The sequence below is a fragment of the Vigna unguiculata genome, chromosome 6 (assembly GCF_004118075.2).
Source record: "Vigna unguiculata cultivar IT97K-499-35 chromosome 6, ASM411807v1, whole genome shotgun sequence".
NCBI classification, from domain to species: domain Eukaryota; kingdom Viridiplantae; phylum Streptophyta; class Magnoliopsida; order Fabales; family Fabaceae; genus Vigna; species Vigna unguiculata.
In genome coordinates, this window is record NC_040284.1 from 30,436,348 (window position 1) to 30,450,435 (window position 14,088).

At 32.9% G+C, this 14,088-nt stretch overlaps 2 protein-coding genes across 5 annotated transcripts; one reads left to right on the top strand and one right to left on the bottom strand.

Annotated features, from left to right (window-relative positions):
* Positions 1-759: 759 nt before the first annotated feature.
* On the top strand, positions 760-3,191 carry LOC114187700 (dynamin-related protein 4C-like). Its single transcript, XM_028076018.1, has one exon. The coding sequence runs from the start codon at positions 915-917 to the stop codon at positions 2,904-2,906; it is 1,992 nt and encodes a 663-aa protein (XP_027931819.1). The 5' UTR covers positions 760-914; the 3' UTR covers positions 2,907-3,191.
* A 550-nt stretch (positions 3,192-3,741) lies between these two features.
* LOC114187726 (probable LRR receptor-like serine/threonine-protein kinase RFK1) lies at positions 3,742-11,714 on the bottom strand. 4 transcript variants are annotated; one of them, XM_028076050.1, is made up of 24 exons: positions 11,433-11,710; positions 10,969-11,143; positions 10,772-10,843; positions 10,565-10,633; positions 10,409-10,480; positions 10,242-10,313; positions 10,040-10,111; positions 9,881-9,952; positions 9,724-9,795; positions 9,548-9,619; positions 9,363-9,434; positions 9,081-9,149; positions 8,786-8,851; positions 8,350-8,412; positions 8,204-8,251; positions 7,731-7,774; positions 6,663-7,051; positions 6,394-6,592; positions 5,799-5,951; positions 5,482-5,600; positions 5,171-5,381; positions 4,763-5,000; positions 4,523-4,673; positions 3,742-4,425 (listed from the first exon to the last, which is right to left on the bottom strand). In XM_028076050.1, the coding sequence occupies exons 1-24, from the start codon at positions 11,524-11,526 to the stop codon at positions 4,051-4,053; spliced, it is 3,039 nt and encodes a 1,012-aa protein (XP_027931851.1). In that variant the 5' UTR covers positions 11,527-11,710; the 3' UTR covers positions 3,742-4,050. The 4 variants fall into 4 exon arrangements, with proteins under 4 accessions (XP_027931851.1, XP_027931850.1, XP_027931852.1 ...); XM_028076049.1 differs by having other exon boundaries at positions 8,204-8,254; XM_028076052.1 differs by having other exon boundaries at positions 4,220-4,441; positions 8,204-8,254; positions 11,433-11,714.
* Positions 11,715-14,088: the final 2,374 nt, after the last annotated feature.

Genomic DNA, 14,088 nt, shown 5'->3' on the forward strand with positions numbered 1-14,088 from the left:
TATACGGATATTTTTTCAATTTTCTCATTTCTATTAAATAATAAATTTAGACTCATTCCTAAAAGTGTTTGCGGATTACAATTTCGTATTAAAGAAATTATGTTTACAAAACGTAACTTCAACTTTATCAAATAAAAATCGTACTTGACAAAAACCATTTTTATTCATGTTTTTTCTCATGGATATCATTTAGAGAGCACCAAAATAGTGAGATGGAGAGTCAATAGCGCTGAAGTGAGAGAATTCTATCTATTTATTAACTAGTATAAACAAAAACATTAATAAAAGTGTTATTGTACTTCTGGAAATATTTTTTAATTATAAAAGATATTATATTAGTTGGTAATAATAATATAATATTATTAAAATAGTATATAAAATAATTATTAAAAATAAAATGAATAGAGAGAATAATTATTAATTAATAAAAAAAGAAAAAAAATAAATAATTTTATAAATAATAAATAAAATTAACTGTTAAATTTAAAAGATTTAATAAATAATTATATTATAAAGAATATAATATTACGAGATGTGTCCACGTTAAAGAAAATATCTGTATATGTATATTTTATATAGATAACGCACCGTAGTGTTATGGACGTTAAGGAGAAGTAACATGTGGAAGGGAAGAAATTTCAAGAATACCAGAGATCCTCTTAATACAGTTCCAAATTATTATCTATAAAACACGTATTGCAGACAGTTGATTGTTTCCCACGTCTTTGATCAATAACTTCCAAGTTTTGCACCTTTCACGCTTAGTACAATTCTGATATGTTTATCCCCAGTTTCAGTTGCTACATAATCCATATTAGATTTCTTAATGGGTTGTACATATAATTAACTACAAGGATCTCCACTCTTGCTCCATTCACTGTTGTTCCGATTCGTTACCATACCCTCACTTGGAAATGGCAGAAGGAGCCCTGGCCTCTGTTTTCGAACATGCTACACCAAGAACTAACGTTAAAAATGTTAAAAATGTTTCACCTATGGTGTCCTCTTACAAAGAGCGCATACGTCCGATCCTTGACGCTCTTGAGAACCTGAGGCGCCTAAACATCACCAAAGAAGGGATACAGCTTCCAACCATAGTGGTAGTTGGTGACCAATCAACAGGAAAGTCCAGTGTCTTAGAATCTCTGGCTGGAATCAACTTACCCCGTGGACAAGGTATCTGCACAAGGGTGCCCTTAATCATGAGGCTCCAAAATCACTCACTTCACGAACCTGAGTTGGAGCTGGAGTATAATTGCAAACGTGTACCCACGGATGAGGCTCACGTCTCTGAAGCCATTTGTGATGCCACAGATGAACTTGCCGGCTCTGGGAAAGGAATTTCGAACACCCCATTAACTCTTATCGTCAAGAAGAATGGCGTTCCTGATCTCACTATGATCGATCTTCCTGGCATTGCGCGAGTGCCTGTTCAAGGTCAACCTAAAGATGTATATGACCAGATTATGAAAATTATTATGGAGTATATAAGGCCTGAGGAGAGCATTATTCTCAATGTTTTATCTGCCGCTGTTGATTTCTCTACTTATGAGTCCATTAAGATGTCACAGAGTGTTGACAAAACGGGAGAGAGGACTCTTGCTGTTGTCACAAAAGTTGATATGCCCCCGGAGGGACTGCGTGAGAAGGTAACTGCTAATGATGTGAACATCGGTCTTGGCTATGTGTGTGTAAGAAATCGCATTGGAGACGAGTCCTACGAAGAAGCTCGTGAAGAAGAAGCCAAACTATTCAAGACACACACGCTTTTGTCCAACATTGACAAGTCCATTGTTGGTATTCCGGTTTTGGCAGACAAGCTCGTTCAGCTTCAAGCGGCTAGTATTTCCAAAATACTCCCTGAGATTGTTAAGAAGATCAATGACAGGCTTGATTCTCAGCTTGCCAATCTGGAAAAATTTCCCAGGAAACTCACCTCCTTGGTTGATGTTATGTCTGCATTCATGGATGTCATTGGGTTGACAAGAGAGTCCCTAAGCAAGATTCTTTTGAGAGGAGAATTTGACGAGTACCGTGATGACAAACAAATGCACTGCACGGCTCGCCTTGTAGAAATGCTGGATCAGTATTGTAATGATCTTCGCAATGGTTGTGAAAGTGATGCTGGAGAGAAGTTTTTGATGGAAGAAATTAAGGTGCTAGAAGAAACCAAGCGGATTGGACTTCCAAACTTCATCTCACGCACTGTTTTTCTTACTCGTTTACACGATAAAGTGGAATCCATTTCAAACATTCCAATTAAGTTCATTGGCAAGGTTTGGGACTATCTTGAGGAAGTGGTCGTGAGTGTTCTGAATCGTCACTCTGAACACTATCACCAACTTCAGACATGTCTACGACTTTGTGGGCAGAAGCTTATTGCTAAAATGAGGGAAAATTCTATGAAATATATGAAAGAGGTTGTGGAAATGGAGAAACTAACTGATTACACTTGCAATCCTGAATACACAAATGAGTACAACAAACTAATTGGCAGTCAGAATTCTTTGGTTGATAGAGTTAAAGCACATTCTTCTCAGACAGTTATTAATGGTTTTGGTGATGTTCAGGTTAGTCATCTGACTCAGTACACAACTTTAGTTCCACAAGCTTTTGACTTGAAAGCGAGACTAACAGCATACTGGAAGGTTGTGCTTCAGAGACTTATTGACAACACTGCACTGCATTTGCAATTTAGCATTTTCAATCTTTTAAAGAAGGATCTAGGGTGTGATGTTTTGAAGGATATGGTGTCTCCCAGTGCAGATGGAATAGAGAGATTGTTTGAGGAAACTCCTTCAGTTGCTGTGCAGCGTGACGATCTCAATAGGAGCATTAAGACTCTTAAGGAAAGTAAGGAAGTGGTGGCTAGCATAATTGACAAAATTTCTACCTATGCTAATTAAAATTAACGTTGTCTTTTTTTATGTTCGTGAAGTGTTGCATCTAAGGTTTTAGAGCAAGTGTCCGTTAAGTGTTGGTATAAATAGATGTATGGTTTTTAGGTTGCTGTGTTCTCTAGGTTTAGCTTGGTGTGTGTTGGAGTTGTATAACTCGTAATGTGTGATTTGGCTCCTACGTGAGTTATTGTTTTCTTGTTTCATGCAATTTGATAATTCAAACTTATTTAGCATCACATGTTAATAATGTGTTGACGTTTTATCCTTGTTCTTTGAATACCCTAAAGTTCTTTCCTGCAAAATGACTGACTTGAACTCTTAATGTTGCATTGTTTTGTTCTTTCTGTTTGTCTTCAAGAGTATCCGTCTGTCCCTCAATTTCAGTTGTTTATATAAACTTTAAGTTGTACTTTTGTTTATGTATGATTTCAATATTCATTTTATACATGATTGAAAATTTAATAAAAAGATTAATATCCATTAACCTATCTGATAAGAAAAAAAAAAACAAATGGTAGAACATAAGTTAACAGAATTAGGTTAGTTGCTGCAAAATCCAACTTTCACTCTATTTAATTGTGTTAATAAACTGTTCTTCCCCTTTTGTTTTCTTTTTCAAAATTCAACACAAGATAAAACGTGGAATGTGGCCACCCATAATCAGAAGGTTCATACCAAAAGCGCATTTTCATCCGTTAGAAACACATAATTTATTGCAGATTACATTGGGGGTATGAATTAAGCTTTTGCCATATTTTTGTGTGTAAAACTAGGAAGAGACTCCAAGCAGCAAACTATATTACCACGGTAGAAACCAAAAGTATTTACATAAGTCAAAATGGCTAAAGAAAATATAAAGATTGAACATCATAAAAAGCTTTTAACTCTTACATGTAACCTAATTTATAATTCAGAGATGGCTTTACTTGTAGCAATATATTTGTACACTACTAAATACAAAAAACAAAAATAACAAAATAAAGGTGACACAAGGAAAAATATTGTCGTGCTCCTTTGGAGAGACCTGTGCAGAAAGCAGTAAAGTACTGAAGTGAAAATGGAAGGTTATATGCATGTGCGAGGAGTAATCTTGCTTACTCTGGCTGTCTATGATAAAAAATTTGATCCTCAATATTACTGACAGGGGTAGCTAACTATTGTCAACTGAACAATGATCCTCAATATTACTGCTAGTGTGAGTATTACCACCAGAGGCTGAGCTGAATATATGAGTCGATGAATTACCACTCAAACTCTGCTTTGATCGATGTTGATTGAGGTCCCTTAAGGCTTTGAACCTTAAATCCTCACTGTAGGTACTTGGTTCTGGGATTGCATCAGGAATATCTAATTCTCCTTCAAACATTTTCACCACCTCAGACATCGTAGGCCTAAGAGATACAGAAGCATTTGTGCACAGGAGAGCAATTCTAACCACCTTTTCTACTTCCGTTTCATTAAGCTCTTGCTCCAACCTTTCATCAACAAGCCCCTCTAATTTCTTAGCTTGATTTAACTTACATGCCTGCAAATATCAATTACTGTTTATCTTTAAACAAGTAATGACAAAAAAGAATGAAGGGTTTATACTTAAAAAATACAGCTAGAAGCATTGAGCATACCCAATCCAAAAGACAAGCACTTCCATCGTCTGGTAAATAATTGTTATTGCTTTTCCCACTAACAATTTCTAATACTACAACTCCAAAACTGTAAACATCGGCCTTGTATGTAAGATAGCCCCATAATGCATATTCTGGTGCCATATATCCTCTACGACCAAAAAAAAAAGGAAAAGCAAATTTAGATACTGGCAAATAATATTTTGAGATTTATGTATGATTAATGCAAAGGCAACCTACATAGTCCCAGCAACTCGGGTGCTGATATGGGTCTTCTCTGTTTCATCAAGCCTAGCCAAGCCAAAGTCAGATATTTTTGGATTCAAATCAGCATCGAGTAACACATTAGAAGCCTTGATATCTCTGTGCACTATCTTGAATCTTGACTCATCATGGAGAAATGCTAGACCTTTCGCTATGCCAATGCAAATCCTAAACCTTGTGGGCCAATCCAATTTAAGCTGTTGGTTCTCACTACCTACAGAGATCATGGGGCCTTACAAACATATTGCTGAAATCCCCTTCAGAGGGATTATAGGGGAAATAATTTAGGCATAGAGAAATATATGTAAAGATCAGATTTATTCATACAGAACTTCTCAGATGACCACATAGGATCAAGAAATTGATGGACCAGTAGTGACTAACCAAATAAAGCTCTGGCCAGGCTGTTATTTTCCATGTACTCATATACCAACAAAAGTTGTTCCCCTTCCGCACAATATCCATGAAGCTTTACGAGGTTGGGGTGTTGCACACAAGATATCAACCCTATTTCATTTATGAATTCACGATTTCCCTGTCTTGATTTTGATGACAATTGCTTTACCGCTATAAAAGTACCATCTACTAATTGGCCCTGCATTGTCGTATCCCAGTTACCAGAAACCTAGTGTGCCAGGCATAAACAGAAAATTCCATTTAAATAAAGTAAAATTATTTGGAAGTTGTATAAAAACCTTGTATACGGGACCAAAACCTCCTTCTCCAATCTTATTAGCAGAAGAGAAGTCATTGGTGGCAGCTCTGATATTCTCCAAGCTAAAATTACCTGACTGCATATCTCCATCTTTTGCATCTGCCCATACAAGCCATGCGAAATTTGTATTAGTCAGTAGTTATCTATATATCCTATTGTAAACAAAAGCCTCAAACTTATCAGCTCTGCATAAATTAAATAGTGATCGAAAACAATATAATTAGTTTGTTCAAACTTTTATTGCCACTCCCCTATGGATATTTCGTACAATTCATCTTTCAAAGTATAAGACTTCACCTTCTTTCTGTCGCCGTTTCCCTCTGACAAAGCTTTTCCACTTCCACCATATGAGTCCAGATATAAATAGCACTAAGCATACAGCACCGGCTACAATGGCAATGATTATCGAAACAGCAACTTTCTTTTTTCCGGTTGAGCAAACTCTAGAATCTGTTCGAAGAACAAGGTATACTGAATTTTATTCAACACTATTCATATGGTCGCTTTAAACACCTAAAAAGTCATCTCACCCATAAGATTGCTGTCAATACTAAAATGTGTAGCCTTCAATTGATATGTATGTAGAAATGATATTGAGAGTATAAGAAATGCTTACGTAAGTGACAAGAAACAGACATTGCATTTGATCTTTACTAAGAAGATCAAGAAAGCCATATGAAGAATGCTATTTGAGAAACAGAAAAGAGCATACCAAATATAAAAATGAAAGCAAAACTACTATTTCATGACGTTCTTTTTCTCCAAGGGCATTCTTTTTTCAATAGTAGCAGAGTGGTGTATTCTAGAAAAGTGATGTTAGACGTAGACACCATAAACTTTCAAATTTAAATACAATAAATTTACACCCATCGTGCCATGGGGCAGTATTCACCTGAAATCACAGATATAGCTGATACAAGAGGGCCATAAACTCCAACATCAGGAATTCTAGTCGTTCCTTTTCCAGCCCAGTAGAATCTGATCTCCAAGACATTATTTGTGATGCTGATATTGTGTATAGGCAGTACCAGTGGTTTTTCAGCAACATTTGTTTCATTCTCTATATTGAAATTCTTGTGAGTGATTCTTCCCTGAGACAAAGTCAATGCATTAATTCATAATCCGGAAATTAAAGTAAAATTAATTAGTTAAATCGGTTACCTGTACATAAATATCAAATATGCGCTTGCCAAGACTTTTATATGTTTTATCATTTGTAAACTGTATCTCAGCAAAGTGAAGGTTCACAGTATAGTTCCCATTTTGCATGCAGTTGTGGAAATAAGTAAGCGTAATTGGAGATACACGAGCCGTTTTATATAATTCTGGCATATTTGAAGATGGAAGAGATACAGTGTAACGCACGTTCTGGGCCTCAAAATCATCCATGAAGTCCCCGGTGCTACTAAATCCCCAGTGATCATCATCACTGTAGAAATAAGTTGCAGTGCCACCCTGAACATTTTCGTCTCCCGCATAAAGGTTTTCTCCTCTATCATCTCTTACCCTTACATCCTTCCCACCACAGTTAACATGTAAACAACTTGAAACTGAAAAATGGTTGAGAAATTAAAAGTGTAAGAGTTTTTTTTTTTTTGTCACAATGAATAAGAAAATTTACAGTACAAAATTTGATATGCAATTACCATAACAGTCATACAAAGCAAAGAGTTATTTTATACTATGCATTTACTTAGATTTCAACATTGCAACATATACACATATTTATATCACCTTACAATTTTCGTCATTTGATTAAGCAACATTTCCACTCGTGTACACTTTGATTCATCCTTCTGATTTGTGGTAATTTTTAGGTCTTGCATTCTCTGGCTTACCAGTTTTTTTTATTTTAGAAAATTAAGGCATACTTTTTTTAATTTTATTCAGAGCTATTAATATATATGTTAAGTAGGATGAGAGATATCATTCAAGGGGTGCTGACATTCTAAATAGTAGAGAAAAATATAGTCAAGTACAATAAGATTTTCTAATACAGAGAATATTGACGTGGAGAATAAGTTCTCATTAGGTAGAAAAAACAAAATTAAATACTATATAAATTAAAAGACCTATAACCTCATTATTTTAAGATTTTAGGAATAAAATTTGTGTCAAATCTTTCATATATGTAAGATTAAACTCAATGACTATAACTCATGTATGAAAAAATATATATAAACCTAATCGGTTTAATATTTTTAAATCATGTAATTTAATATAACTTACACCGTGAACAGCTGAAATTCTTGGAGCAAGGAACATACTCCTCTCTGTCAATTGAAAAATAGATATTCGGTAACAGTTTTCAAATACAATTTAATTAGTAGCATGTACTTATAAAGAAGTTTGAATTGCTTCTAGCAAGTTGTAATATATCTTTTGACAACATTATTCCATACATTCTCGTCGATAAATTTTTTGTTGGACATTATAAAATACATTCAGTACTAAATTATGTATTAGAAAGACAGTGTCAATGGATGTATTGTTTGCATTGCCTAAGAAGTTGCATACGAATATCCACTATTTATTGCTATATCATTTTCTCATGAATTAAAGTAGAAATAAATAATGATGTCAAAATAATAGTCAGGACTAGCACAGCACTTGTTTGGTCTACATGGCAATTAAATTCTTGAAAATAAATCATTTTTCAATTAGGCTTCTTGTCTAACCAAAACTAGAGAAGGGGATCTTACAACTTATTCTTCAGAATCGAGCTTCTGAACAAATTCAGATTCAAGTTCCTACTAAGTGAAACAATGAGAAACAAAATTCAGTTTAGAAAAATATCAACTTGAAAAATGTAAAGGAAGGAAATACTAATGAAAATGTTTTGACTGACATGCCATCCTGACAAGCAGGTTGCTCATAGTCTTGCCAAGTGAAGTTGTTGTATGATAGATCACTGTGTCCAACACAATAAGAGAGCTTTTGTCAATAAACCATAATAATTGAAGTCCAAGTCTGGTTATAATTATGTTCTCACACTAAAAGATGAAATTAAACCATTCAAGACCAGTTACTGATAAAATATCTTCTACTATTCAACACATATTAAAATGCCATCATGGGTTCCCACCCTGTTTCAATCTTTTCCCAGAAATTAATATATAAAAGATCAAATGGAAAAGAGGTGAAGAAATGCAGCAGATGAGATAATACTTAGCATTTGCTGTTGTATTCATGCCCTTAGAGGAGATTCAACAGTATGGTTTTGTACTTATACGAGAGTAAAACCTTAATTGCAGATTAAGAATTTTGAAGCACAAGAAACTTACATGCTACTTCCATCCTTCAGGACTGAATTCGGTATATTGCCACTAAGCATATTACCTGTTAGGTAGCTAACAGAAGCAATGCCAAACTGTTTAATTCGTTGTGTCAATACGTGAACATAAAAACAATTATTCAGTTTCATTATTTAAAACTGCGTACATTAGAATCATGGAAATTGGTTGAAAAATATCTCACTTCAGAGGAAAATTTGCTTTCAAATGCAGAGATTTGTTATCTGCATAAGCTCTTCTGCCTTTTTTTTTAAGTCAAAACTATACATTAGAGTAAGATGCTTACATAAATCTTAGACGCCTTGCACTTATAATTGATGAAATTCCCCCAACGAGCATGTTGAAACTGACATCCCTATCATAAATTTTTGAAAATATAGAATTTCAATTTTAATGAGGCAATGCCCTTTTACACGAAATATGTAATCATACAATAATATAAGAAGCTTGTATAACAAATTAAAACAAGTCAATAACAACTATAGTGCCGACTCATAAATCTTAATACACAGTACACACATGCGGAATAAACATATTATAGGTCTACAATCTTGACACGTTTACTTACAAAATCGCCAAATTCCTCATTGTCCATACGTATGAAGGTATAACACCAGATAAGTTACAACTCCTTAGAATCCTTAAAACACAAAATTCAATTGCGTTAAACTTCAGACTAATGGTTGAAGGAATATATATATATTCCCATTTAAGAAACAACATGTGAGAAAATATTATCACCAGTAGACGTACAATATAGCCAAGTTTGCCATGTTTTCCAGATGAGGAAAGACCTGCGCAGGACTTTCTATATCACTGATTCTTCTGTATAAGTATATGCGCTACCATGAGCTAGAATATAAATATGATAGACAAAATGAAGCGCAAAATGTACCATGATCGAAGTACTAAAAGGAAGATATACTCACAGCATAACCAAGTTCTTCAAGAGAGAGATATTTGATGGGAGGGGTCCCTCTAGTCCACTTGCATGCATTTCTCTTCACAGATTTTACATTGGTAAGAGTGTGGAGTTAGAAACCATATAAGATTCAACATTAACTAAGAAAGGAAGTAGAATCTCACAGTCTTTGAAGAAGTTGCCAGCTCTGTATGAAACTAGGTATTGTTCCAGTAAAATTGTTATCATTTATTCTACTGCAATGTGATAATGAATTGTATGCATGAGATGCAGTGTTTATGAGAGGGTTATAATTAAGGAGAAGGAACACAATCATAGCTCACAAGTCAGTCAAATTTTGTAGTCCAGCAAGTGTAAGTGGTAAGTTCCCAGTCAATTGATTGGATGACAGAACCCTTCAGTGTTAAAATTACAGAAAAAAAATCTAAGAAAACATGATATCTTACAAGAGAAAGTAAATAAAATATTAAAAAAATCAAATAATATTAAAAAATGAAAACAAGAAAAGGAATTGGGATGCCTAACAAGGTCTGCAAGTTGATTAGTTTCCCAAGCTCAGGTGGAACAGCACCAGAAAACTGGTTTGCTTCAAGCATCCTAATTGGAAACAAAAACAAACGCAGAGGTTAGTGAGGATGTAAAACAACATACTACCACAATATGAATGAATTAAATTAAAGCTTGGAACATACAGATATGTAAGAGCTGTAAAATTTCCTAGATGCTTTGGAATTTCCCCAGATAAGCGATTCACAAGAAGAGAACTGCAGATTTGTAACATGTCAGTAATATAAAATAAGAATGATAGAACGAAAAGTTTGCAGTCGTTGCACGAGACTCAGTCTCACATTGAAGTTAATTTCATTGAAGCCCATTCCTCTGGAATTGAACCGGTGAAGCAATTGTAAGCAAAGTCTCTGTGCACAGAGGAATTTTTGGAAAATATTAAGATAAAAAAGATGTTGATAACGGGAATGAACCAAATCAAGGTATAAGAACCCATTACAATTATTTTTAACAAGAAACAATGATTAACTTGTTTAAATTGGTCATACACTTCTCGGAGAAAAGGTAGCTTGGCCAGTTGAGGTGGGAGAGTGCCAGGTAGGCTTAGGCGCTTGAGAGTCCTAAAACATACAAACATTGTTCATCAGGGCTAAAACAGAAATTTGAGACAACTGAATGTGGAAATTTAAGAGATAAAACCGTGAAAACACGTAACACGAAAAATAAACTAATTTCGTAGTCATACATCGTCACAACATGACAGACAGTGTTGTCTTCAAAACTGCAGTTACAACCAATGCTTCTCTCTGCTTCAGCTGGTGGTTCTTGCGTTAGTCCAACCATTTCAATACTGCAGGAATCAGCATCAAATTTCCAATATGCCGACCCCATCGCACTCGTAATTTCTCTAAGGGCATCAACTAAATGACAACATAAACATGTAAGCATAAGCATTGTAGTTGTAAACAACACTAATTATAACGTGAATCTAATATCAACTGGACAACTTCCAACCCAAAGGAAAATACTGTTTCAATGTTCATATAACTAAGAAAATTAAAGTGGATAGATAGAAACTATTAATCAAAATTTCACCCATAAATTATTCATTTTACATCATGAGCAACTACAACAACAGGTTACTGAAATACGCTGAACTAAAACTTCAGCACCTCCAATCCGTATCTGCAAAGATGAAACTGAAGATACCTTCTTCTTGGGGTAATTTTGATGCAGAAACTCTCAGCAAGCGGAAGCAACTTAGAGCAATAAAAAGGAAGACAAAGAAATTGGCAACTCCCATGTTGCTCTAAGGGGTGAAAAAGAAGCACCAGATTGGCTAAGCTATAACCTCTACTATTCAAGTCTCATTTTTCTTTCACTGCAGCTACCTTACGTGCAATAATTGAGTTGAAGGAACCTAACTAAGTTGGAGAATGGAGATGATGGATCTGAACATGGAACAGTCCGAGTCAAAGACACTGTCACTATATTAATTACGTGTTTGCATTTTCCAGACGGTGCATTCATTTGAATTTTTTTCTTAAACTTTATGCATTAAACAAGTGAATATTTCTATACTTCCTCCATTGTAAAGTACCTTTCGTACGAATGATTTAGGAAAAACAATAAATACATATATGTTTTTATACATTTTTATTAAAATACTCACACTTTCAATAAATACGAAGAATAGAGTAATTGTGATAATTGAACAATTAATATATTCATTTAGACAAGAGATACTAAAAAAAATTAATAGTCCACTGTAAAAATATTTATTTTAGAGTAAATTTTAAACAGTGAAAAAGTACAGTACACTAAAATACGAATATGAAAATAGACATTAAAGTCAGTAAACGAAATGCACATCCGTACCAGAATATGAGAAGTTTAGAGTCAGTGAATGAAAATCAATAAATTACTGAGAAGGTGATAAAAATTATGACATGGTATTTTAATATATTCAAAATTTATTATTATGTAATATTGACATATATTTTTTAATAAAAATACTTCTTTGATTTTTCAAAGTGAATCGTTTATCGTATAGAATTAGATTTAGTTGCAACTATGAATATTTGTTATTTTAGTATATTTTTGTTTGAAGTGCTGTTGCCCCTAATTACATATGTCCCCGCAGCCGTATTAATTTAAAAACAAATGAAATGAATAATAGTGTGAGTCAACATTTGGTTTCATGAATACCACCAAGAAAAACACTTGCAAAGAAGTGAGAAAATTCAAAAAAGCTATAGTTCAACAAACGAGGTTGAACACCAAGTTTTGACATTCAACGAATCTCGTTAATTGTGAAGCAATACCAAAGATCGATGGTTTTCAGGGGGCTGAAAAACTAAATATATTCCGCTTATATAAGTAGGGGCCTTTTGGTATTTCGTGATTTGACGAGGATGGTACTATAATAGACTACGTTACGTTAAAAGTCCTCTAACTTTTTAAAAATACCTAATTAAGTTATTTTCATTAGATCCACGATTACGCTTCGTTTTTTCTACATGTCACGTGTTTGTTTTTAATTTTTAATTTTTTTTTGTCATCTGATAAATTATTGTTGGATCACGTCACAATAATAGTGTCATATATATATATATATATATATATAATACCACATAATAGTATTACATGATAATATTTTTTATTTTACTTAGTTTTTATATTTTAAATTTATACATCAAATTACTATTTAAATATTTAAATTAATTTTATTCTGTACATTTTTAATTTCAATAAGAAAATCTTAATTTTAAATTTTAAATTCTTCTAAGATATTAAAAATGTTAACATAAAATGGCATTTATAATTTTTAAATTTTAATATTTGAAATAATTTAAAAATATATTTTTCTTTATTAATTTATTTATAAATTTAATATTACAAATACATTTATATGTTTAACTTAAAACATAGGAAGAGCTCAAAAAATGCTATAAAGCAATTTTACATGAAAAATAAAAGCAAGTTAATAAACAAATAGAAGGAGTGTATATAATAAAAGTCCAGCTTTTATTGTTCTCAATATTTTGGGCTTTGGGCCTTTTTTTCAAGTGATATTATAAATTGTTCAACTTTAATGCTATTATTTATTTTTAAAAAGTGAAAAAAATAGTTTGAATTTATTTTAGACTTAAAATCTCTTTTTCCTAAAAATGACTACTTAAATCAGCATAAAGTTTTAATTTACCAATGAATCTAATATTGGCATATAATAGAGACATTTTGATGAAAATATTTATAATAAAATTACAGGCTTAACTAAATATTCTTTCACTAGATTAATTGACATATATTTTAGTGAAGGCAAGATTGAATATTTAATATGTGAATTAAACTTTTTTTAATTATGAAAATGAATAATTAAATGACTTAGGAACTGAAATAATACATTATATTTATATTATTTTAAATAAAGATGCTACAGAGTAGTGTATAAAGATGAATTCAGAATCTATGATAAATAGTAAAGTTAAATATATTTTTTGTCCATTAACTTTTAGTGAAAATTGAAATTAGTCTCTTCTTAAAATTTTGATCAAATTTAGTTCTTTAACGTTTAAAACTATATGAATTTAGTCATTTTAAACCTATTTTGTTAAATTTATTTGACGTTTTAAACATATTTCAAAATTACATTTGAGTTATTTACATCGTTTGATAAATTTTGGCTTAAATACTTTTTTCATCCTCATTTTCGTAGTGTTTGTTGCGGATGGTTCTCATGTTGACAGAATATTTAAAATGGTCCTCATTTTTACCGAATGTTTAAAATGATCCTCATTTTCGCAATTCGTGTTTTATACGGTCCTTTTTTGCGATGCCGTTAAAATCAGTAACGGAGCACTGT

Coding starts and splice junctions, on each gene's coding strand:
- LOC114187700 (XM_028076018.1), top strand. CDS start 915: ATGGCAGAAGGAGCCCTGGCCTCTGTTTTCGAACATGCTACACCAAGA.
- LOC114187726 (XM_028076049.1), bottom strand. CDS start 11,526: ATGGGAGTTGCCAATTTCTTTGTCTTCCTTTTTATTGCTCTAAGTTGC. Junction 10,112..10,241: donor CTAATCAACTTGCAGACCTT/GTTAGGCATCCC, acceptor TTAACACTGAAG/GGTTCTGTCATCCAATCAAT. Junction 9,796..9,880: donor TGGCAACTTCTTCAAAGACT/GTGAGATTCTAC, acceptor AAATCTGTGAAG/AGAAATGCATGCAAGTGGAC.